At 38.0% G+C, this 23,932-nt stretch overlaps 1 protein-coding gene across 6 annotated transcripts in view; it reads left to right on the plus strand.

Moving 5' to 3' along the window:
- Positions 1 to 23,932, plus strand: part of LOC126334860 (zinc finger-containing ubiquitin peptidase 1-like) — a 334,584-nt gene that overhangs the window by 150,963 nt on the left and 159,689 nt on the right. For all 6 annotated transcript variants that reach the window (XM_049997541.1, XM_049997543.1, XM_049997544.1 and 3 more), the window contains exon 8: positions 8,939 to 9,066. In XM_049997541.1, coding sequence (XP_049853498.1) covers positions 8,939 to 9,066 — 128 coding nt within the window. The remainder of the gene's footprint in view (positions 1 to 8,938; positions 9,067 to 23,932) is intronic.

Here is a 23,932-nt window from a genome sequence, read left to right on the forward strand (position 1 = left end):
AGCTTCCAACAATGTTTCATGTCTTCAGGCTTACCTCCTTTTCCACAACCACTCTCCAGCTGGTACTTGAACTCTGGCTGCCTTGATAACTGTTCTTTTAGTTTTGGATATTTATACCTTTCCTCCTTCAGTCATTATGTTCATTTCCTTTAATTTTACGTTAATGACTGTACTATAGGCCACCATCCAATTTATGCCTTATAATATGTCTGTATTTCTATTGGGAACTACCAACGTTCCAACATTGACTATTGAAACTAAATCACTGCAATACTAAACGTTGATAAAGTTTCTTCTTCAGTTCTATGTGTGATTGTTCCATTGACACCTCCCTTCAATCAAAACGTAGTGTTGTATCGCAGTGAGGAACTTGAAACTTTCATCACAGGACAGAATCATGTAGAGGAACTATGGCTCAAAGAACAGTTATTCATACATTGGATAGCTATGTACGCAGTATAACAGTGTATAATGGTAGGGAATCTCCATGGTATACAGACACTGTAAAGAAACTTCTAAAGAAGTGGAGATTCCTGCATAATAGGTGTAAAATGAAGCATAAGGCTTTAGATAGAAAGATACTGAATGAAATGTGTTTGGCTGTCAAGAGAGCAATGCAAGATGCCTTCAGTGAGTACCATAGTAGAATATTGTCAGATGATATTTCACAAAACCCAGAGAAATTGTGATCATATTTAAAGGCTGTTAGTGACATCAAAGTCCAATCTGTAGTGAGACAGGAACTGAAATTGAGGATAGCAGAGCAAAAGCTGAAATGCTTAACCCAATTTTCAAATGTTCCTTTAAAAAGAAAAACCCAGGAGAATTGACCCAATGTAATCCCCATAACACTGAAAAAATGAATGAAATATATATTAGTGTTAGTGGGGTTGAGAAACAGCCATACCAAATAGAACTGACAGGGGATATTAAACATATATAGAGGAGGGCAGCACAAATGGTCTCAGGTTTGTTTGATACAAGGGATGTGTCATAGATGTACTGATGGAAGTGAACAGGATTATTTTTGGAGATAGATCTTAACTATGTCGAGAAAGCCAACTAACATAGTTCCAATCAATCACTTCCTTTTATTTGTCTGAAGACAACATTGCTGTTGCATAAGACATTGTCAAGTACAAGTTATTTCTTTGTGGGCAACATAATATAATGTTACATATAACTTACATAAATTTTAATTAATACTTGTATAAGTTATTTCTTTGTGGGCAACAGAATACGATGTTACATATTAAACTTAGATAAATTTCAATTTACACTTTTATATTATCCAGTTTATGATGTACATAATTTAGTTCGCATTACAGTTAAATCATTTATAGTATTACATAAAAATTCCTGAAAATTATAGAAAGCCTTTCTTTTTAGCCATGATTCCATCACCATTTTAAATTTGTTAGTAGCAGTTCCTTAATACTTTGTAGTATTTTGTTCAAAAATATCTTGTGAATGTGTGGAAAATTGTTTTTGCTCTTGGATATTCTAGTCCAGGGGATATTTATCAAGTTTCTGTTCCTGGTTTCATAAGTATGAACATTAGCACTAGTTTCATATATAAGAGCATTCTCTTTGGCGTAGGCAAGAACTCTCAGTATGTAAAAGCTGGGAACAGTAAGTATCTTGTATTTGGTGAAGTATTCTTTGCAGGAAGTTTTTTTGTAGACCAAAAATGCACCTTACTACTTCCTTCTGCCACAGGAAACATTCTTAGCCCCAGCAGAGTTCCCCCAAAGTATTATCCCATAGTTCAAATATGTGTGAAAAAATGCATAATAGACCATAAGAAGAAGGTCTTGATTGACACAGCTTTTTAATTTTCTTATCAGGTAAACTAATCTTCACAATTTATTACAAACTTTTTCTGTATGGGTGTTCCAACATAACCTACTGTCAAGATGGATGCCTAACAATTTCACTCACTTTTTGAACCAGCTTTGAATGATTATTCTAGGAATGTACTACAGTTCTCTACATATCACTCACATAGGGACCATGAGGATAAGATTAGAATATTTAGTGGATGCACAGAGGCATTCAAACAATCATTCTTCTTGCACTCCTTACTTGAATGGAACGGGAAGAAACTGGTACAGTGGAATGTGCTCTCTGCCATTCATCTCCCTGTGGTGTGCAGAAAGTTGATGTAGATGATGTGAGGCTGTTCCATGAGCATCATATCAATTCTTCACCCACATACTTTTTGGCAAATTCTCATGTCTCTGCCTGTATCAAGTCCTGTTTTTCATGACATTCTTTACACTGCAGCTACAGGTAGTTTCTCTGTCTCATTTGTACAAGTTACTTTTTCCACCGGGCAGTTTATCTTATAATGACTGATCTCCTTCATATCTGATCACAGCCACTTAATATGAAGTTCTTTTATTTGTTCCCTATTTACCTCTTTAATTATGTTCTCACCCATTGTTGGTGAGGTTTTTCTTCGTGATAACAAAGATGCTACAGACATAATGTGTTCCACTGAGTACTGGCTCAGAACTGATGCCCTGCCTCTACTTAAATTTCTGAATTAAAAAGTTGGTAGCAGTTGTTGTAGATCAGACAGAAGAGATGGGCTGCTTAATATTTCTCAAGGAATGCATGGATTTAAATATCATCAACAAAACTGATCATTTAAATTTCGAGAAAGTGAACATTGTGCATTAGAAATCACACACACTAATTTTACATGGTGCATTAGAAATCACACACACTAATATGATTATTCTCTGCATTTATTGTTCACTATGTTCCAAAACCCCATGCATAAAAACGGATTCTTCCAGGGCTCATACATCAGGTTCTGTTGGTGGTGGAAAAATAGGGTCAAGAATTTTGGATAGTCATTGGGCTAGGAACCATTTTTACACTCAACAGAGGGATCATCTTAGTGTCACTGTCCCATAGTATGGGTTCAAAGTATGAATATTGCACACTTCCTCCTGCTTAGGCAAATGGAGCCAAATCAGTTCGTTCTTTGTGCATTTAATAAAGTTCTTGGTGGGGCTTATGGAGGCACCATGGACAGTTCCTTAAAAACCCCCCCTCCAATTTTTTTTTTTTTTTTTTTTTTTTTTTTTTTTTTTTTTTTTTTTTTTTTTTTTTTTTTTTTACCGGTTTCTTCATACCAAAACCGAGCTGCAGACTCCTAGACAGCACATAAAATCTAGCCTGAGAGGTAAAATTAGTTTTGCATTATTTCAATTTCACATAAGTAAATTATCAAAAATTTTACAATGTATTCCTAAGATCTTGATTTCAAACAACCTCTGAAATCTTCTTGATATCTTTATCCTTTTCCAAGATATGGTGTTTCAAAGTTACCGTACTTGTACGTGGAAAATCCAGTGTGAGGCAAAAACTTAGTTTATACAGCATGGAGAAATACACTGTCTGTGTTATCATCAGAAGGATTCTGCAAACCACATTTTGTTGTACTGAAGCGAACATAAAACTTTTTTGCGTGTAAAATCTGGCCTGAGATGTAAAATTAGTTTTGTGTTATTTCAATTTCACATAAGTAAATTATTAAAATTTTGCTGACCCTTAAAGTTCTTTCATATGAGGGGCAGGAAAAAGAAGGGAACCAGTGGAAAAATGTTCCTACCAGAGGACAAAAAAGTGTGAATTGCTCATTCTTAAAAGATCTGAAAAGTGGTGCACCAGCTGCCTCATTTTACCTTCCTTAGCACCTTTAAAATATTTTCCCAATAATTTTGGCATGTGAGTATATTTGCACTGTTTCATGCTGAGAGAGAAGGAGACACAGTAGTAGTGAGGATGAGACAAAATTGAACAGTAATAAATACTGTAAGACAGTAGACAATGATTATGGTATAGAAGGAGTGAAGGAGACGATTGCAGTGTAAGAGAAAGAGCAGGACACAAGGGAAGTGGAACATACTTGTAATTGACAGTGACCAGAACAGTGTTAGGGGGGAAAAAGGAGGATACAGTGCCATTGGGAGAGAAAAAAGAGGAGGAGAAAGTTGAAGTAGGTTAGAGCCAGTGATAATGAGAGACAGAGTCTGTGACGACAACAAGAAAGAGAGAAATAGTGACAGTGAGAAGAGACTGCGGCAGTGGGAAGGAATGAATGCTGTGGTAGCAGCAAGAGGGAGACAGTGACAATGAGAGGAGACAGTAGTAGGAGGACAGAAAAAAAGGATATTGTGGCTGTGAGACAGGAGACAGTGAAAGGAAGAAAGACACAAAGAGATAATGACCTCAGTTGGGCTGAATGTGTGAGTGAGAATGGACAAGTGAGAGTGGACAGTTATGAGCGAGTTACAGTGAAGGACTAGTGGGCATGACTGAGTTACAGTTAAGGGATCTTGTGGGATTGAGAGGTGAGTTGTATGTTAAAAAGAGGGTAAATATATTTACATGCCAAAATGTTTGGGAAATTTTTTTTAAGGTACTAAGGGAGGTAGGAGAGACAGCTTGTACCCCACTTTTAGTCAGAGTTTTCTAATAAAAAGGAGCATATTCGCGTTTTTTGTGCTCCAATATGAGCATTTTTCAACTGATCTTCAAGTATGGTTGAAGTATCAAACTTTCTTGCCACTTTCAGGGTGTGACATATAGTAAAGGACTCCATAAGGGTAACAGTAAATTCTAGTAGTAATGTTAATGTTATATTTGTCGATTTTTTTACTCTTTTTTCCCATATCAGACTTATAGATATGGCCCAATGGATACTCTGACCACATTGGGAAAATAGTTTGCCTCTCAAAAGTCTCCACCAGTACTACCAAATTTGTCGTTAAAAGATATATGTTAACCAAATCCTCAAAAACCTTCTACTGTGCCAGGATAATGTCGGCAGAAAAACAGCTGTCTTGCTTGTTGAAGTAGTTAAGGATTTCAATGTTTCCTTTCCACTGAAGTCTGTGACATTAAAACACACAGATGGAAAACTAAATCATGGGTGAATAACAAAAGGCATCATTGTATCATGTGAGACTATAAGGACACAATACATGTGAAACAGTATTGAAAAACATTCAAATTTCCACATCTACTTTAAATTACTTAGGAAGATCTTCCCCCACCCCCCATGAACCATGGACCTTGCCGTTGGTAGGGAGGCTTGCGTGCCTCAGCGATACAGATGGCCGTACCGTAGGTGCAACCATAACGGAGGTGTATCTGTTGAGAGGCCAGACAAACATGTGGTTCCTGAAGAGAGACAGCAGCCTTCTCAGTAGTTGCAGGGGCAACAGTCTGGATGATTGACTGATCTGGCCTTGCAACATTAACCAAAACGGCCTTGCTGTGCTGGTACTGCGAACGGCTGAAAGCAAGGGGAAACTACAGCTGCAATTTTTCCCGAGGACATGCAGCTTTACTGTATGATTAAATGATGATGGCGTCCTCTTGGGTAAAATATTCCGGAGGTAAAATAGTCCCCCCATTCGGATCTCCGGGCGGGGACTACTCAGGAGGATGTCGTTATCAGGAAAAAGAAAACTGGCGTTCTATGGATCGGAGCGTGGAATGTCAGATCCCTTAATCGGGCAGGTAGGTTAGAAAATTTAAAAAGGGAAATGGATAGATTAAAGTTAGATATAGTGGGAATTAGTGAAGTTTGGTGGCAGGAGGAACAAGACTTTTGGTCAGCTGACTACAGGGTTATAAACACAAAATCAAATAGGGGTAATGCAGGAGTAGTTTTAATAATGAATAAAAAAATAGGAGTGTGGGTAAGCTACTACAAAAAACATAGTGAACACATTATTGTGACCAAGATAGACACAAAGCCCACCCCTACAACAGTAATCCAAGTCTATATGCCAACTAGCTCTGCAGATGACGAAGAAATTGAAGAAATGTATGATGAGATAAAAGAAATTATTCAGGTAGTGAAGGGAGACGAAAATTTAATAGTCATGGGTGACTGGAATTCGTCAGTAGGAAAAGGGAGAGGAGGAAACATAGTAGGTGATTATGGATTGGGGCTAAGAAATGAAAGAGGAAGCCGTCTGGTAGAATTTTGCACAGAGCACAACTTAATCATAGCTAACACTTGGTTCAAGAATCATAAAAGAAGGTTGTTTACATGGAAGAATCCTGGAGATACTAAAAAGTATCAGATAGATTATATAATGGTAAGACAGAGATTTAGGAATCAGAGGACAAATGTAAGGATGTAGAAGCTTATCTCACTAGGGGTAAGATAGATACTGCCTACAGGAAAATTAAAGAGACCTTTGGAGAGAAGAGAACCACGTGTATGAATATCTAGAGCTCAGGTGGCAACCCAGTTCTAAGCAAAGAAGGGAAGGCAGAAAGGTGGAAGGAGTATATAGAAGGTTTATACAAGGGTGATGTACTTGAGGACAATATTATGGAAATGGGAGAGGATGTAGATGAAGACGAAATGGGAGATAAGATACTGCGTGAAGAGTTTGACAGAGCACTGAAAGGCCTGAGCCGAAACAAGGTCCCCAGAGTAGACAACATTCCATTAGGACTACTGACGGCCTTGGGAGAGCCAGTCATAACAAAACTCTACCAGCTGGTGAGCAAGATGTATGAAACATGCGAAATACCCTCAGACTTCAAGAAGAATATAATAATTCCAATCCCAAAGAAAGCAGGTGCTGACAGATGTGAAAATTACCGAACTATCAGTTTAATAAGTCACAGCTGCAAAATACTAACGCGAATTCTTTACAGATGAATGGAAAAACTGGTAGATGCGGACCTCGGTGAGGATCAATTTGGATTCCGTAGAAATGTTGGAACACGTGAGGCAATACTGACCTTACGACTTATTTTAGAAAAAAAATTAAGAAAAGGCAAACCTACGTTTCTAGCATTTGTAGACTTAGAGAAAGCTTTTGACAATGTTGACTGGAATACTCTCTTTCAAATTCTGAGGTGGCAGGGGTAAAATACAGGGAGCGAAATGCTATTTACAATTTGTACAGAAACCAGATGACAGTCATAAGAGTCGAGGGGCATGAAAGGGAAGCAGTGGTTTGGAAAGGAGTGAGACAGGGTTGTAGCCTCTCCCCGATGTTATTCAATCTGTATATTGAGCAAGCAGTAAAGGAAACAAAAGAAAAATTTGGAGTAGGTATTAAAATCCATGGACAAGAAGTAAAAACTTTGAGGTTCGCCAATGACATTGTAATTCTATCAGAGACGGCAAAGGACTTGGAAGAGCAGCTGAACGGAATGGACAGTGTCTTGAAAGGAGGATATAAGATGAACATCAGCAAAAGCAAAACAAAGATAATGGAAAGTAGTTGAATTAAGAAGGTGATGCTGAGGGAATTAGATTAGGAAATGAGACACTTAAAGTAGTACAGGAGTTTTGCTATTTAGGAAGTAAAATAACTGATGATGGTCGAAGTAGAGAGGATATAAAATGTAGACTGGCAATGGTAAGGAAAGCGTCTCCGAAGAAGAGAAATTTGTTAACATCGAATATAGATTTATGTATCAGGAAGTCGTTTTTGAAAATATTTGTTTGGAGTGTAGCCGTGTATGGAAGTGAAACATAGACGATAACTAGTTTGGAAAAGAAGAGAATAGAAGCTTTCGAAATGTGGTGCTACAGAAGAATGCTGAAGATAAGGTGGATAGATCACGTAACTAATGAGGAGGTATTGAATAGGATTGGGGAGAAGATAAGTTTGTGGCACTACTTGACTATAAGAAGGGATCGGTTGGTAGGACATGTTTTGAGGCATCAAGGGATCACAAATTTAGCATTGGAGGGCAGCGTGGAGGGTAAAAATCGTAGAGGGAGTCCAAGAGATGAATACACTAAGCAGATTCAGAAGGATGTAGGTTGCAGTAAGTACTGGGAAATGAAGAAGCTTGCACAGGATAGAGTAGCATGGAGAGCTGCATCAAACCAGTCTCAGGACTGAGGACAACAACAACAACAGGAAGATCCTAAGAAAAGAAATGTATAAAGCTAAGGAGCTGCAGAATAATAGGTACATACATGAATCTACCAATATATTTAAGGCCATATGAAAAATTGTCAAAGGATTACTTAGAATCAGTAACAACCGGAAACATCAGGAATACAAAGTGGGTCCTGGAAGGAATGCGACTAATTTTTTCCTGATGTGATTATATATCAAAGCACATTCTAAATTGCTGGGCTAGTTGTAGGGGCAGTTAACATCAAAACGCACTCAGTCTCAGTTGCCTCCAAGGCGTCAGAGAGTCACGACCTTCGTTCTCGTGAACCGCGTATTGATGTTACATACCAAGGCGTGAGGGATCATTCTAAGGAGCAACATTAAAGTAGCAAATTTTGCATTAAACTTGCAAAGTCTGCTGCCAAAATGTTTCTGTTAGTGCAAGGGGCCTTTGGGAGTGATTATTTGTTCAAATCATAAGTTCTCCAATGGCACAAGTCATTCAAGGAGGACTGAGAGGAAGTTACTGATGAACTCAGCAGTGGATGTGCATCACCATTCCCAATTGACAGAAATATGGCACATGTGCATGATTGATTCAATTCTGACTGGTGGCTGAGCCTTCAGCTGATAGCAGACATTGTGGCCATGATGAAAATAACACTTTACCCCATTGTAACCAAATATTTGAACATGAAAAGCAGATCACAAACTTTTTCCAAAAGTCAAACAACGGAAAATCCAGAATGAAATGTAACAATATTGTGAAAATGAAAGTTGCCACTCACCATATAGCAGAGATGCTGAGTTGCAGATAGGCACAACAAAAAGACTGTTGCAAATATAGCTTTCGGCCAGTATTGACGAAGGCAGAGATGCTGAGTTGCAGATAGGCACAACAAAAAGACTCACAAATATAGCATTTGGCCAGTATTGACGAACGCCTTTTCACAATATTGTGTTTCTGAAAGTGTGGACTGTTGAACAAAGTGACATGCTAGTGCTCCATCATATGTTTCTCTGTCTTTTCACAGGTGTCAGCTAGTAGACTTTCATCGACCAACAAGTGCTGATGGAAGTCATCCTGAACTATTTGGCTGGGTTTTGGAATACTTTCAAAAGAATGAAGAATTCAAACCACCACTCTATCTTCAGCATCAAGGTATAAAATTTAGATATTACTTGTACTTTGCATACTTTTGGTATTCTTTAGTGAAGTGAAAATGAGTAGTGCTATTTAGCTAAACTTAATCATGAAAAAGTGAAATGGTGATACCCTTGGGAGCCTGAGGATAAGTCACGATAAAAACAATGTGCAACCTATGGCAATGTGATTCAATATCTTCACAGTTTCAGAAGGGTAGCGTCCATCGTCGGGTATGGAAAGATGAATAATTAAACTATTCCAATAAATGCATAACCAATAAAGTTAACCATTGACAATTTTAGGAGCCTCAGGTTGAAACACAGGGAGAAAAAACACAATCTGTGTATAGGCAGGCCAGATTTTATGCATTCTGTGTGCACAAGTGGCTTTTGCAGCTGACATGGCTGGTTTTTCATGTTATGTTATGTCAGGCTGTCAGCATGAGTTTGTTTAGTGTACTATCATATTTACTTCGGTACTTCGCTTCTGATATTTATAAAGTGTAAAATGTAGACTGCTGGCATTTGGATTATGTTTTTTCCTCATGTATTTCATTGTCAAATTCCAAAACTTGTCACTAGCATTTCTTTTATCACTGTTTACAATCATTATAATCCCTTGAAAACTACAAAATAAATCTGTAGCCTTTTTCTGCTAAAGCTCAAAATTTAGTTCTTCAAACTGTTATAAAAGAGTTTAATCATTTGTCATGAAACAGAATATCAATCTATATCCACAAGATGCATTACCTTCTTACTCATTTGTTTAATAAATATCCTGCATTCACATGTGGATTATATGAAAATATTCCAAATGTTTGGAAAATGACAGGATACTGCTCCATTGTCGTCATACTTCAAAGGTAGGCACCCACCTATGTTCCAGCAATGTGCAAATTTTACCTGTATTCTACATGTTTACTATGAACCAGTGGCTGGAATGATTATTTTTCTCAAGTCTTCCTCTTCCTTTCATTTTTTCAAATAATTCAAAACAAAAGGAAATCCTTTTGGAGAAGGAAGTTGGTCTGAATATCTAACATCAAAACCTGAGAAAACTTAGTTTGTAAGGAAGGAAGGGAGAAAGAAAGAAAGATTAAAGTCTAACATTCCAGCAGTAGCTTGATCATTAGAGACTGAGCACAGGACCAGTGTATGAAAGGATGTGGAACAATATTGTCAGTCCCCTTTTCAAAGGAACATTCTAGCATTTGCCTGGAGCAATTTAGGGAAATCATGGAAAACCTGACTCTGGATGGCTGGACAGGTATTCAAACCTTCATCCTACTAGATACAAGCCCAGTGTGCTAACCACTGCACCACTGTGCTCGGCTGTATTTTGTAATCAGGGACTAATTGAAGAGTGCCCTTACTGAACCAAACAGTATGTTCAGCAGTTTGCTCTTATTTCAATTTTTATTTTCTTTTTTTCTAATTTAGCAAGTTTCTGTGAGCCAAGGTGCTGGGGATGAGTCATTAAATAATGAAGAAGACATCAAAACAATTTACAGTAATATGTATAGTAACTAATACACTGCAGTAACTCTTGTGTAGAATAGAAGGAATGTGCCATGTGCAAATCTTTCAATGTAGATTTGAATATCTGGGGTTTATCATGTAATTTTTTCAGTTCTGCTGGAAACCTATTAAAATGTGACCTTTCAGTAGAATGCTGCACAATTATTTTCAGTTCTAGTGTTCACTGAATGAATGTGAATTTCTTTGTCAATGAATCTGTATTCTCCCACCCAAATTTAGTCAACTATTGACTGTGTAGTGTAGAACTTATGGCTTCTTAGCCTCTCTTTGCAGAACCTCTTCATTTTTAGTACTTTCCCTCCTTGTCAAAAATTTAATTTATAGACCTCCATTTTAGTGGTTCTGTTCAAATGATTTCATGCTGTTGACTTTGTTTCTGAATTGTTCTTTGGTTTAGTTCATCTCTAGTGCAGAAAACTGGTTATGTAATCAACTTTTGGCAATAAAACTTCACTTTTGTTAGAGTTCTGTGTAAGAAACGGTATGCAGTTATTTTTTAGCAGTTGAGTGTCAATCTGTTTCCTATAACAAATTTGTTAACATGTTCATCATCTGCAGCAAGGATTGAAATATTTGTTTTGCAAATAAAATCCACCTTATCTTGCTGCAATGTATTTTATTTGTTCCAGACACGTTGAGATACGATGAGAGGAAATGTAGATGCCAGCCAAAAACTCAAATAACTATTCCACTAAAGATGCCTTAAAAGGTGAAACATGTCTGGAACAATTAAAACACACTGCAACAAGGAAAGGTGGTTTTTATTTACAAAACAAATGTTTCCTGTAAGCCACGAGCTAATGTTCTCTTTTACACTATTTGCTAAATCATTTACATTACATTAAACATTTTTCCCCTTGATACTTGTGTCATCAGCAAATATAATTTTTCTTAATTGACAGCATCATTTAATCAAGAAAAGCAAAGGGCACAGCAGAACCCTGTGGGACATGATATCCTCTTCCCCCGTCCACCCTCCTTAGTTAAATTGAAATCTATTCCCTGTTTTTGACATTGTAGGACAACCTTGTGTTTTATAGATATTTAATTATTCATTGTTCCTCACTTCCCTTAATTTCACAATGTTCCAACTAGTGCAAAATAATAATGTGATCTCTAAGATCAAATGGTTTTGTCAGATTAAATAAGATATCTACTTAACTCAAACAAGATACCTAATGCCCTCAACTTATCACTCATCTCATTTGAGTTCCTCCCGTATGAAAGATCTTACACAACACTTTCCATTTCAGTAAGAAAGTTTGAACTGCCTCATATAAACCAGGAATATGTGTTGTGTTTTAAGAGTCATATGGATAGATATTTGCTTGATTTAATGCCAACACTTTGTAATTGATTTCAGTGTTTTCACTGATGATATAGTGTAATTGTGCCAATCTGATCCAGAGATGAAGTGTCAGTCACACTCTTCTACTTTTCCTGTAATCACCATCCAACAGTCAGAGACTCAGGGACAGGAGGTTGAAAAGGTACCAGAGATGAAGCACAGGAATTAATGTAGATTTAGGCGTCTGTTTGATTATTGAGCATAGTAGGGAGACTTGCATAATTCTCAGAATCTGAAATTTCATTCTTCTCTGAAGATTGAATGTTTAGTTTCACATCCAGATTTAGTCATATTGGATTTGATGAAGATCTGTTGTGCTTACCCAACTCTCTTTGTTAAAACTATTTCCTCACAATGTAGTTCCTTGGTGACTGCCACTCTAAACCTAATAATTAATCTTGCCATTCACAGTTTCAACCCTCATTCATCTGTGATCATCTTCTACATCCTCTATCACTTCCTTCTATCCATCCAGTATTACACATCCTTTGCAGATTAGTGACCAATGATGACTTCATCTTTCTGCCTGCAGGCAAAGACTCCACTTCTGCAATAATGATCAACTTAATTTCTTCATGGAGAATTGTCACCACTGTTGGACACCATCTCTGGATTTTGTTAATATGGAAAACCAACTTTGTTTCATTCATAGATTTATTCATCAGGTTTTCATCCACAAGTCGAGAAAGCATATAATTTGTGGAAGTAACTAATAGAATTTGCTTTTAATTTTGTTTTGAATTATTAGGGAGTCCTAGATCCTTGTGGTTAATGTTAGATGGGAGTTTGTTAAATGTGTTTGCACCAGAGTTCATAGCTCCACTGTTAGCCCTTGAAGGGGAGTAAAAGTCTGCATGAAAATCATTTCTCTACCTTGTGTTGTTATTGTGCAAATCAACAGTTGAGTCAAAACTGATATCTTTCAACAACAACAGAAACAATTAAAAAGTAAATACAGTGGGAATCAACTGTAAAAATTCCCAGAGACTCCTCTCCAAGGGATCCATGGAAAACAATAAATGCAATGTAATTCCAAGATCATTAAAATGGTCGTCATAAGATATGCAGTTATCTACATCACACAACATTCCTCTGGAAAGTATTCCTTTTGCTTTGGGCCCACTGCCTCCAGAAGGTATTTAAATTCAATATCAGTGAAAATATGTGAAATAAAACTACCATCTTGTCTTTAGGTCAGTACAATAATAAATACTTCTAAGGGCAAAATATGCTGAACTGAGATTTTTAATTAGTTGGCCCCCATGAAGTTTACACACAGTGCTTCATTTAGGCTATGAAAGTTAATTTCTCTGTACCTCTTCCTGCTTAACACTCTTCCTAAAATCCATAAATTTTAGGATTCCCCTTGACCCTACCAAAAGGGTGCCCAACCATCACACCAACAGCCTTCGCATTCAAGATAAGAACTACCTCCTGAACTATTAGCCCCAGTTCTGCTACCACTACCTCATGGCTTTCTGCTTATCATTACAGATGCTACATTCTTATTAGGAAAAATGGGACAATAGGAGGTTCTCACTTATAAGCAGTGTAATGTGTACTACAGAAGTCAGTTTGCTACAGCAAAAGCAGGAATTTTTGACTTTATCTAACAGATATTATTCATCAATATCACTTGCTATCCCATAAAAAGCACATCTTGTGTTGTTATCTGATAAATCCTGCCCCCATGAATCTTGGACCTTGCCGTTGGTGAGGAGGCTTGCATGCCTCAGCGATACAGATAGGCGTACCGTAGGTGCAACCACAACGAAGGGATATCTGTTGAGAGGGCAGACAAATGTGTGGTTCCTGAAGAGGGGCAGCAGCCTTTTCAGTAGTTGCAGGGGCAACAGTCTGGATGATTGACTGATCTGGCCTTGTAACAATAACCAAAACGGCCTTGCTGTGCTGGTACTGCGAACGGCTGAAAGCAAGAGGAAACTACGGCTGTAATTTTTCCCGAGGGCATGCAGCTTTACTGTATGATTAAATGATGATGGCGTCCTCTTGGGTAAAATATTCCGGAGGTAAAATAGTCCCCCATTCGGATCTCCGGGCGGGGACTACTCAAGAGGATGTCGTTATCAGGATAAGGAAAACTGGCATTCTACGAATCGGAGCGTGGAATGTCAGATCCCTTAATCAGGCAGGTAGGTTAGAAAATTTAAAAAGGGAAATGGATAGGTTAAAGTTAGATATAGTGGGAATTAGTGAAGTTCGGTGGCAGGAGGAATGAGACTTTCGGTCAGGTGAATACAGGGTTATAAACACAAAATCAAATAGGGGTAATGCAGGAGTAGGTTTAATAATGAATAGGAAAATAGGAATGCGGGTAAACTACTACAAACAGCATAGTGAACGCATTATTGTGGCCAAGATAGATACGAAGCCCACACCTACTACAGTAGTACAAGTTTATATGAAAACTAGCTTTGCAGATGACAAAGAAATTGAAGAAATGTATGATCAAATAAAAGAAATTATTCAGATAGTGAAGGGGGACGAAAATTTAATAGTCATGGGTGACTGGAATTCGGTATTAGGAAAAGGGAGAGAAGGAAACGTAGTAGGTGAATATGGACTGGGGCAAAGAAAAGAAAGAGGAAGCCGCCTGGTAGAATTTTGCACAGAGCACAACTTAATCATGGCTAACACTTGGTTCAAGAATCATAAAAGAAGGCTGTATACATGGAAGAAGCCTGGAGATACCGACAGGTTTCAGATATATTATATAATGGTAAGACAGAGATTTAGGAACCAGGTTTTAAATTGTAAGACATTTTCAGGGGCAGATGTGGACTCTGACCACAATCTATTGGTTATGACCTGTTGATTAAAACTAAAGAAACTGCTAAAAGGTGGGAATTTAAGGAGATGGGACCTGGATAAACTAAAAGAACCAGAGGTTGTACAGAATTTCAGGGAGAGCATAAGGGAGCAATTGACAGGAATGGGGGAAAGAAGTACGGTGGAAGAAGAATGGGTAGCTTTGAGGGATGAAGTAGTGAAGGTAACAGAGGATCATGTAGGTAAAAAGATGAGGGCTATTAGAAATCCTTGGGTAACAGAAGAAATATTGAATTTAATTGATGAAAGGAGAAAATATAAAAATGCAGTAAATGAAGCAGGCAAAAAGGAATACAAACGTCTCAAAAATGAGATCGACAGGAAGTGCAAAATGGCTAAGCAGGGATGGCTAGAGGACAAATGTAAGGATGTAGAGCCTTATCTCACTACGGGTAAGAGAAGTACTGCCTACAGGAAAATTAAATAGACCTTTGAAGATAAGAGAACCACTTGTATGAACATCAAGAGCTCAGATGGAAACCCAGTTCTAAGCAAAGAAGGGAAATCAGAAAGGTGGAAGGAGTATATAGAGGGTCTATACAAGGGCAATGTACTTGAGGACAATATTATGGAAATGGAAGAGGATGTAGATGAAGATGAAATGGGAGATACGATACTGCGTGAAGAGTTTGACAGAACACTGAAAGACCTGAGTCGAAACAAGGCCCCCGGAGTAGACAACATTCCATTGGAACTACTGACGGCCTTGGGAGAGCCAGTCCTGACAAAACTCTACCATATGGTGAGCAAGATGTATGAGACGGGTGAAATACCCTCAGACTTCAAGAAGAATATAATAATTCCAATCCCAAAGAAAGCAGGTGTTGACAGATGTGAAAATTACCGAACTACCAGTTTCATAAGTCACAGCTGCAAAATACTAACGTGAATATTTTACAGAAATGGAAAAAATAGTAGAAGCCGACCTCAAGGAAGATCAGTTTGGATTCCGTAGAAATGTTGGAACATGTGAGGCAATACTGTCCCTACGACTTACCTTAGAAGCTAGAATAAGGAAGGGCAAACCTACGTTTCTAGCATTTGTAGACATAGAGAAAGCTTTTGACAATGTTGACTGGAATACTCTCTTTCAAATTCTGAATGTAGCAGGGGTAAAATACAGGGAGCGAAAGGCTATTTACAATTTGTACAGAAACCAGCATGGCAGTTATAAGAGTTGAGTGACATGAAAGGGAAGCAGTGGTCGGGAAGGGAGTGAGAGAGGGTTGTAGTCTGTCCCCTATGTTATTCAATCTGTACATTGAGCAAGCAGGAAGGAAACAAAAGAAAAATTCGGAGTAGGTATTAAAATCCATGGAGAAGAAATAAAAATGTTGAGGTTTGCCGATGACATCGTAATTCTGTCTGAGACAGCAAAGGGCTTGGAAGAGCAGTTGAACGGAATGGATAGTGTCTTGAAAGGAAGAAATAAGATGAACATCAACAAAAGCAAAACGAGGATAGTGGAATGTAGTCGAATTAAGTCGGGTAATGCTGAGGGAATTAGATTAGGAAATGAGACACTTAAAGTAGTAAAGGAGTTTTGCTATTTGGGGAGCAAAATAACTGATGATGGTCAAAGTAGAGACGATATGAAATGTAGACTGGCAATGGGAAGGAAAGCGTTTCTGAAGAAGAGAAATTTGTTAACATCGAGTATAGATTTAAGTGTGAGGAAGTCATTTATGAAAGTATTTGTATGGAGTGTAGCCATGTATGGAAGTGAAACATGGACGATATATAGTTTGGACAAGAAGAGACTAGAAGTTTTCGAAATGTGGTGCTACAGAAGAATGCTTAAGATTAGATGGGTAGATCACATAACTAATGAGGAAGTATTGAATAGGATTGGGGGGAAGAGAAGTTTGTGACACAACTTGACCAGAAGAAGGTATCGGTTGGTAGGACATGTTCTGAGGCATCAAGGGATCACCAATTTAGTATTGGAGGGCAGTGTGGAGGGTAAAAATCGTAGAGGGAGACCAAGAGATGACTACACTAAGCAGATTCAGAAGGATGTAGGTTGCAGTAGGTATTGGGAGATGAAGAAGCTTGCACAAGATAGAGTAGCATGGAGAGCTGCATCAAACCAGTCTCAGGACTGAAGACCACAACAACAACATCTGATAAATTGTAATTTTTTGGATCACAGCACAAATAATAATAATAATAAACATGAAGATTACATATTGGAGAACCACAGCGACTGCATAGAAGTGGTGGAAAAAACAGATGCTTATAAATATCTAGGATACAGACAAAAAATAGGAATAGATAATACAAATATTAAAGAAGAACTAAAAGAAAAATATAGACAAAGACTAACAAAAAATACTGAAAACAGAATTGACAGCAAGAAACTAGACAAAAGCTATAAATACTTACGCTGTACCAATATTGCCCTACTCATTTGGAGTAGTGAAATGGAGTAACACAGACCTAGAAGCACTCAATACACTTAATACGATCACAATGCCACAAATAATACTATATTATGGACAGGTAGACAATTTAAGAAAATTCTTTATAGAACGAGCAGAAACTAGCAAAATACAAAAATCAATCACTCATATAAATACATCGGCTACACCATTGCAATTTCATAACCACTTCTACAGCCCTTTAGATCGCATAACATCAACAGATACGAAGAAAGTAAATTGGAAAAAGAAAACACAACGTGGTAAGCGCTGGTATTGTCTAACACAGCCACACATCGATCAAGACGCATCCAACACATGACCAAGAAAAGGCAATATATACAGTGAGACGGAAGGATTCATGACTGCAATACAGGATCAAACAATAAACACCAGATATTACAGCAAGCATATTATTAAAGACCCCAATACCACAACAGATAAATGCAGACTTTGCAAACAACAAATAGAAACAGTAGATCACATCACAAGTAGATGGACAATACTAGCAAATACAGAATACCCCAGAAGACATGACAATGTAGCAAAAATAATACATCAACAACTTGCCATACAACATAAACTAATAAAACAACACGTTTCCACATACAAGTATGAAGCACAAAATGTACTGGAGAATGATGAATACAAATTATACTGGAACAGAACCATTATAACAGATAAAACACCACCACCTAACAAACCTGACATCATACTCACCAATGAAAAGAAGAAGTTAACCCAACTAATCGAAATATCCATACCCAATACAACAAATATACAGAAGATAACAGGAGAAAAAATTGAAAAATATGTCCAACTGGCTAAGGAAGTCAAGGACATGTGGCATCAGGATAAAGTTGACATTATACCAATTATACTATCAACTACAGGAGTCATACCACACAATATCCACCAGTACATCAATGCAATACAGCTACATCCAAATGTATATATACAACTACAGAATTCTGTAATTATATTAAAAATAAAGATTCCAAGACTTACCAAGCGGGAAAGCGCCGGCAGACAGGCACATGAACAAAACACACAAACACACACACAGAATTACAAGCTTTCGCAACTGGCAGTTGCTTCGTCAGGAAGGAAGGAAGGAGAGGGAAAAATGAAAGGGTGTGGGTTTTAAGGGAGAGGGTAAGGAGTCATTCCAATCCCGGGAGCGGAAAGACTTCCCTTAGGGGAAAAAAAGGACAGGTGTACACTCGCACACACACACACACATATTCATCCATGGATATGTGTGTGTGTGTGTGCGAGTGTACACCTGTCCTTTTTTTCCCTAAGGGAAGTCTTTCCGCTCCCGGGATTGGAATGACTCCTTACCCTCTCCCTTAAAACCCACACCCTTTCATTTTTCCCTCTCCTTCCTTCCTTCCTGACGAAGCAACTGCCAGTTGCGAAAGCTTGTAATTCTGTGTGTGTGTTTGTGTGTTTTGTTCATGTGCCTGTCTGCCGGCGCTTTCCCGCTTGGTAAGTCTTGGAATCTTTATTTTTAATATATTTTTCCCATGTGGAAGTTTCTTTCTGTTTTATTTACATCGTCATGAATTCTGTAATTATTGATACATATTCAATTACCCGGAAGTTCCTAAATGCACATATACCGTAGAGTTAAAAGGAAGTCACCCTTGATCAAGGTCCGTGTCACTTTCCATTTTTAACCAGGTATAACATCTGAGAAAGGAAAGAAATAATAATCATAATAAGAATACAAGTGGGACATTCCAGGTGTTTGATAAGGATATACTGGTAGCTTATAAAAATGTTGTCTAAGTGGGTGAACTATTGTATACTAGTCATTTTCATACATTCAAAGAAAACAAACGCTGGTAGCCCTCTTGAAGGAATATCAGAGGGAAATAGGACATGATTGTCATTGCCCAAGGCATTGTTTGTAAATGAAATGTTGGCTAATGTTAATACATGCTTCAGGCTCAGCAGGTCACTGTCTGTGTGCAATAGAAGTGAGAGAAATTAGAAGCCATGTTGCGTATTAATAAACTGTGACTGTTTCAAAAATATGAAAAGATTTTCAGATACTGCTAACAGTCACATAAATTGTCGACTTCTAAATTATTTATTTAATAATATGTTTCAAGCTGTATTGGCATTATGAAAACATTTAACTTAAGTGTATACAAGTATTAAAGTTTGGTTTCAACCTGTGAGAGAGAGAGAGAGAGAGAGAGAGAGAGAGAGAGAGAGAGAGAGAGAGAGAGAGGGAGAGGGAGGGGGGGGGGGGGGGGAGGGAAGGATAACCTAGTAAAAGGTGAAATAATTTACTACATTGTTGTGCTGCTCACATTAAAATTTTTGTAAAACAATCACTCACTTATGAAAATTTTCATTTTAAGGGCATGTCTGGTACATGACTCGTGGTAACTATCCAACACACTCATTTGCAGCAGCTTCCAGTCACTTAACAGTAGTCAGGAAGACTTATATTGTTATTTTTTATGGTATTTTACGCCTTGTGCATGTGCATGCCTCTGTGTGTGTGTGTGTGTGTGTGTGTGTGTGTGTGTGTGTTTTGATGTGTGGTAATATGTTGGTAAAGTGCTGTTCACCAATCTCCCCAACGTCCCTGCAACTCCAAATCAACATAAAGTAGCTGACACTTGAGTAATTAGAATGAGTAGAAGAGTAGTATTTATGTTCGAGTCCCATCTAATTATTTACCAGAGATGAACAGTCATTTATTTCTCCCTTGAATTCAATTTTTGCACTTACTATCAAGTTCCCTTTGTCTTTATCAGAGCAAATACAAAATCGGAGTTGTGAACATTACATTGGACAACAGGGATATAAATCAGAGAGGAACATCTGTGGTTCCTACTCACTGTATTTTATCTGACACAGCTATTTCCATAATAAAATGTGATATTACAGATTTCCAGCTGCTTACGAATAGCTCCTCATTCTGTGTTTGAGAACAGCAAACACTGTTGGACTGCATAATGGCTGGTGCAATATTACACAGAACAGTAAACAAATAACTTGAATTATTCTTCTTGGAAGAGGAAAGGGCCATAAACTTGGTTTTTGCTCAAAGCACAAAATAAATCAACATTTGGGCTATCAAGAGCATGTTCCCAGGTTGTTCATTGATTTCTACGGCCCCAAATTCTGTATTCTGTGTTTATTAATTTTACCACTTAACTGAAAAGTTGACTCACACTAAAGATAATGTTTCCAGTGAAACTTTCATCTTGTGCCAATTGATGTAAAATTTCCTAAAAATGTCTGTACAAACAATCTTGTTGTTTCCAGAATTAATCTTATTGTCTTTTAGTTCTTGTGTCATTGTTAGTTTGCATGTTTGAGATACAAATATCTTCTTAACCCACATTGAACAGTCACATATGGGACACCCAGTTTGCAAGGAGCAAGCTGCACTGATTTTGTAGAATTATTAACAAAGTTTTCTCTCACTTTACTTATATCATTGTTATTTCCTGGTTGATGTGAGAATTTTTTATAGGCTACTGATTATTCAGTTTCAACAAAACATACACCATTCAAAATTATGTTGTACGGTTGTCATAGACTTTGATGCTTCAAACCAAAGCACTCAGTGAGACCAGTGGAGACAGCCAGCTTTGCTACAACTATCAATAGCACTTGCACTAGTGTGATTTGTTCTAGTGTATTACAAGAGACAAAACTTGATCTACCTTATGCCAAGTCTAGGTCTGTAAGTTGTATGAATAAGTAGTTATGAATTTTCAGAGTTCATTTACAGCGTCCTGTATTATGTTTGGTGAAGCTTCTAACATTTTGATGACACGAGAAATGGTGCGAAACTGGATTGCATTCACAATTCACACCTCACTCTCATCAGTTTACTTACGTGATGTGTGCAGCCGATCCTCTTCTCTGGATAATCAGATATGCCGATCTCCCAAAAGCTTCTTCTCCGAAGACTATCGCTGGTAACAGGAATCTATTTGACTATTTCTCTATTCTTTAAATAATTGGGTACTCGCACAATACTTTAAGTTCAGTTACGATATATTTTCAACTTTCACAGGAAACAACTTTACCATTTTTCATACAAACATTTAAACTTCTGGAAATCAGCTTAGTCATCAAACATTAGACTCAATTAAACACATTCATAATTGCATTGGCTTGACAACCAAATAATGCGTGAACATCACATGCCGTCTTGCCTTGTTCAGAGTTAAGACATGAAGTAAGTTAAAAGTCTGTTGTCAGTTGTCCGTTTTTCTTTTTTACAATAATCACATTCACTAACACAGCAAAGAATAGCATATAATTACTCTTTGTTCTTTCACACAGCATCTGTGGCACTAGCGGCAAACACTTGTCGTTGTCAGTGGACTGCCACTCTTACAGTCTTCTCATAACAAACTTCCAACCTGCACACAGAAACAGGTGGCACAGTAGATACGCTTCCACTCTCTCACTTATATTTAAAATATCATGTGTTTGAGATGGTAGAAGGACGAGTGGTTCTAGAATTTATGCAGAAATTCTCGAAGCATTACAAGCTCTCACATCTGGAAAGGTTCTATCCTCTACTGTGAACATTGGCCTTTCTGCAGAAACTACAAAATCTGTTGCTACACATCCACTTAACTGTGAGTGTCATGTCAGTGGTAAATCTAGTCATCCTGTAGTGGGAACACAGGGAGCAGGAAGAACTAACAAGTTTGAGATGCTATCTTCTACTGAAACCAAAACTGGGCTAGTGAGACTCACTTCACCTGTTGAAAGTCATACTGAGTCCCATGTCATAGGGAGGAAAACACAACAGGGTAGTCGTCTATTAATCATCAGCAGTTCGAAGGTATGCTTATAATGGTACCCCTTAAGGGAACGGGAGCAAGGGATAGGAAAGAGCACTGTGTGGTGCTCGGTGTGTATGTCTGAAGGCCTCATTAAACATGTTGAAGAGTCTATTACAGCAGACATTGAGGGAATGGGGTGTAACCAACTACAGATGTGGCTTGCATTGGGACAAACAATGCCTGTTGTCTGGGCTCCTAGATCATACGTGGATCATTCCAATGATTGACAGAGAAGATCGAGAATATCAGCCTTGGTCACAGAGTTTCAGCGAAACTCTTAATCTGCAGCTTTGTTCCCAGAGCAGATCATGGCCCTCTGATTGTGTCAAGTGCAAGGCTTGAACCAGAGACTCTGAAGGTTCTGTGAGAAGCCAGGCTGTGACTTCCTGAATTTGGACCATAGGATTGAGAATTGTTTCTTCTTCTTCTTTGTCTTTGTCTTCTTTTTCAGTCTCTAGAATCCAGTCCTAGACATTGGCCTCTTCCAAAGATTTCATTGTTGATCTTTGCTGGGTGGTATGGATACAGTTTTTCCTAATATCGGACGGTGTCCCTCCACCTTGTCAGAGGATGTCTGACACTTTTCTACATATCCCTTGGACACCATTCCATCAGTGTTATGGTCCATTTGAAGTTGTTGCTCACCATGTATCTTGCCCAGTGCCACTTCAGTCTCTCTAACTGCTCAGCAATGTCATAGACCACATAGACCACCATTCTTCTACACATCAGAGGCTGCCACCCAGCCAGCTGACTGTGTGTGTGTTGCACACAAGAGGTTTTGTAGATTAGGCAACTCTCCATCCATTCCAGATAATGATAACTGTAGGAGATCTGTATTAGTGTAAGATCCAAAGAAATGCCCCCAGAGGCAAAAGTATCAAAATCTCAGTTGTTAACTGCCAAAACATTCTCAACAAAGTGCCAGAGTTTTAAGTGCTCCAAAAAATGCCGTGAAATTCACATAATACAACGTGCAGAAAGCTGGTCAATACCCAAAGTTGACACCAGAGAGACTTTTGGGGAAAATTTAAGTGTATTGAAAAGACAGGCTAATGGGAAATGGAAGTGATGTAATTGTAGCAGTAGACAAGAAACTCAAAACTATTGAGACACAGGTTGAAGCTGTAAGTGAAATTGTTTGGGGTGACCATAAATTATTATTATATGCTTCTATCAGTCATCAGACTCACCTCATGATTTAATCACAAACTTTAGAGAAAACCTCAGTTCAGTATTACATAAATTCCCCAGTCATCTTGTAATCATCATAGGAGACTTTACTTATCCGACATTCAAATGGGGTAATTCCAGTTTTCTTAGTGGTGAATGTGACAGTACATCCTGTGGAACATTACTAAATGCATTCTCTGAAAATTACTTAGAACAGATAGTTTGGAACCCCCCTCATTAGATCTCATTGCAACAAAAAGACCTGACTTCTTTGAGGATGTCCACGTCGAAACCGGTATCATTGACCACGAGGCCATTTAGCAACAGTGGTTATCAAAGTACAATAAACAACTAAATAAGTAGAGAGATTTACATGTTCAGTGAACTAAATAATAAAGCATTAGTGTCATAACTCTGTGAGGAATTTGAAACTTTTAGCTCAGCACAGGAGCATGTATAGGCACTATGGTTCAAATTTAAAACAATAGTTGGCCATGTACTAAATAGACATGTACCCAGTAGAAAATTTTATGATGGGAGGGATCCTTCGTGGCATGCAGTAACTCTGGAGAAACTCATAAAGATACAGAGACACTCCACAGTAGGTGTGAAACAAAGCAGAAGGCAATGGATAGAGAGATGTTGAATGGAACGCATTTGACAATAAAGATATCAGTGCGTGAAGCTTGCAGCGACTACCATAGCAAAATATTCTCA

Source organism: Schistocerca gregaria, chromosome 2 (assembly GCF_023897955.1).
Source record: "Schistocerca gregaria isolate iqSchGreg1 chromosome 2, iqSchGreg1.2, whole genome shotgun sequence".
Taxonomy (NCBI): domain Eukaryota; kingdom Metazoa; phylum Arthropoda; class Insecta; order Orthoptera; family Acrididae; genus Schistocerca; species Schistocerca gregaria.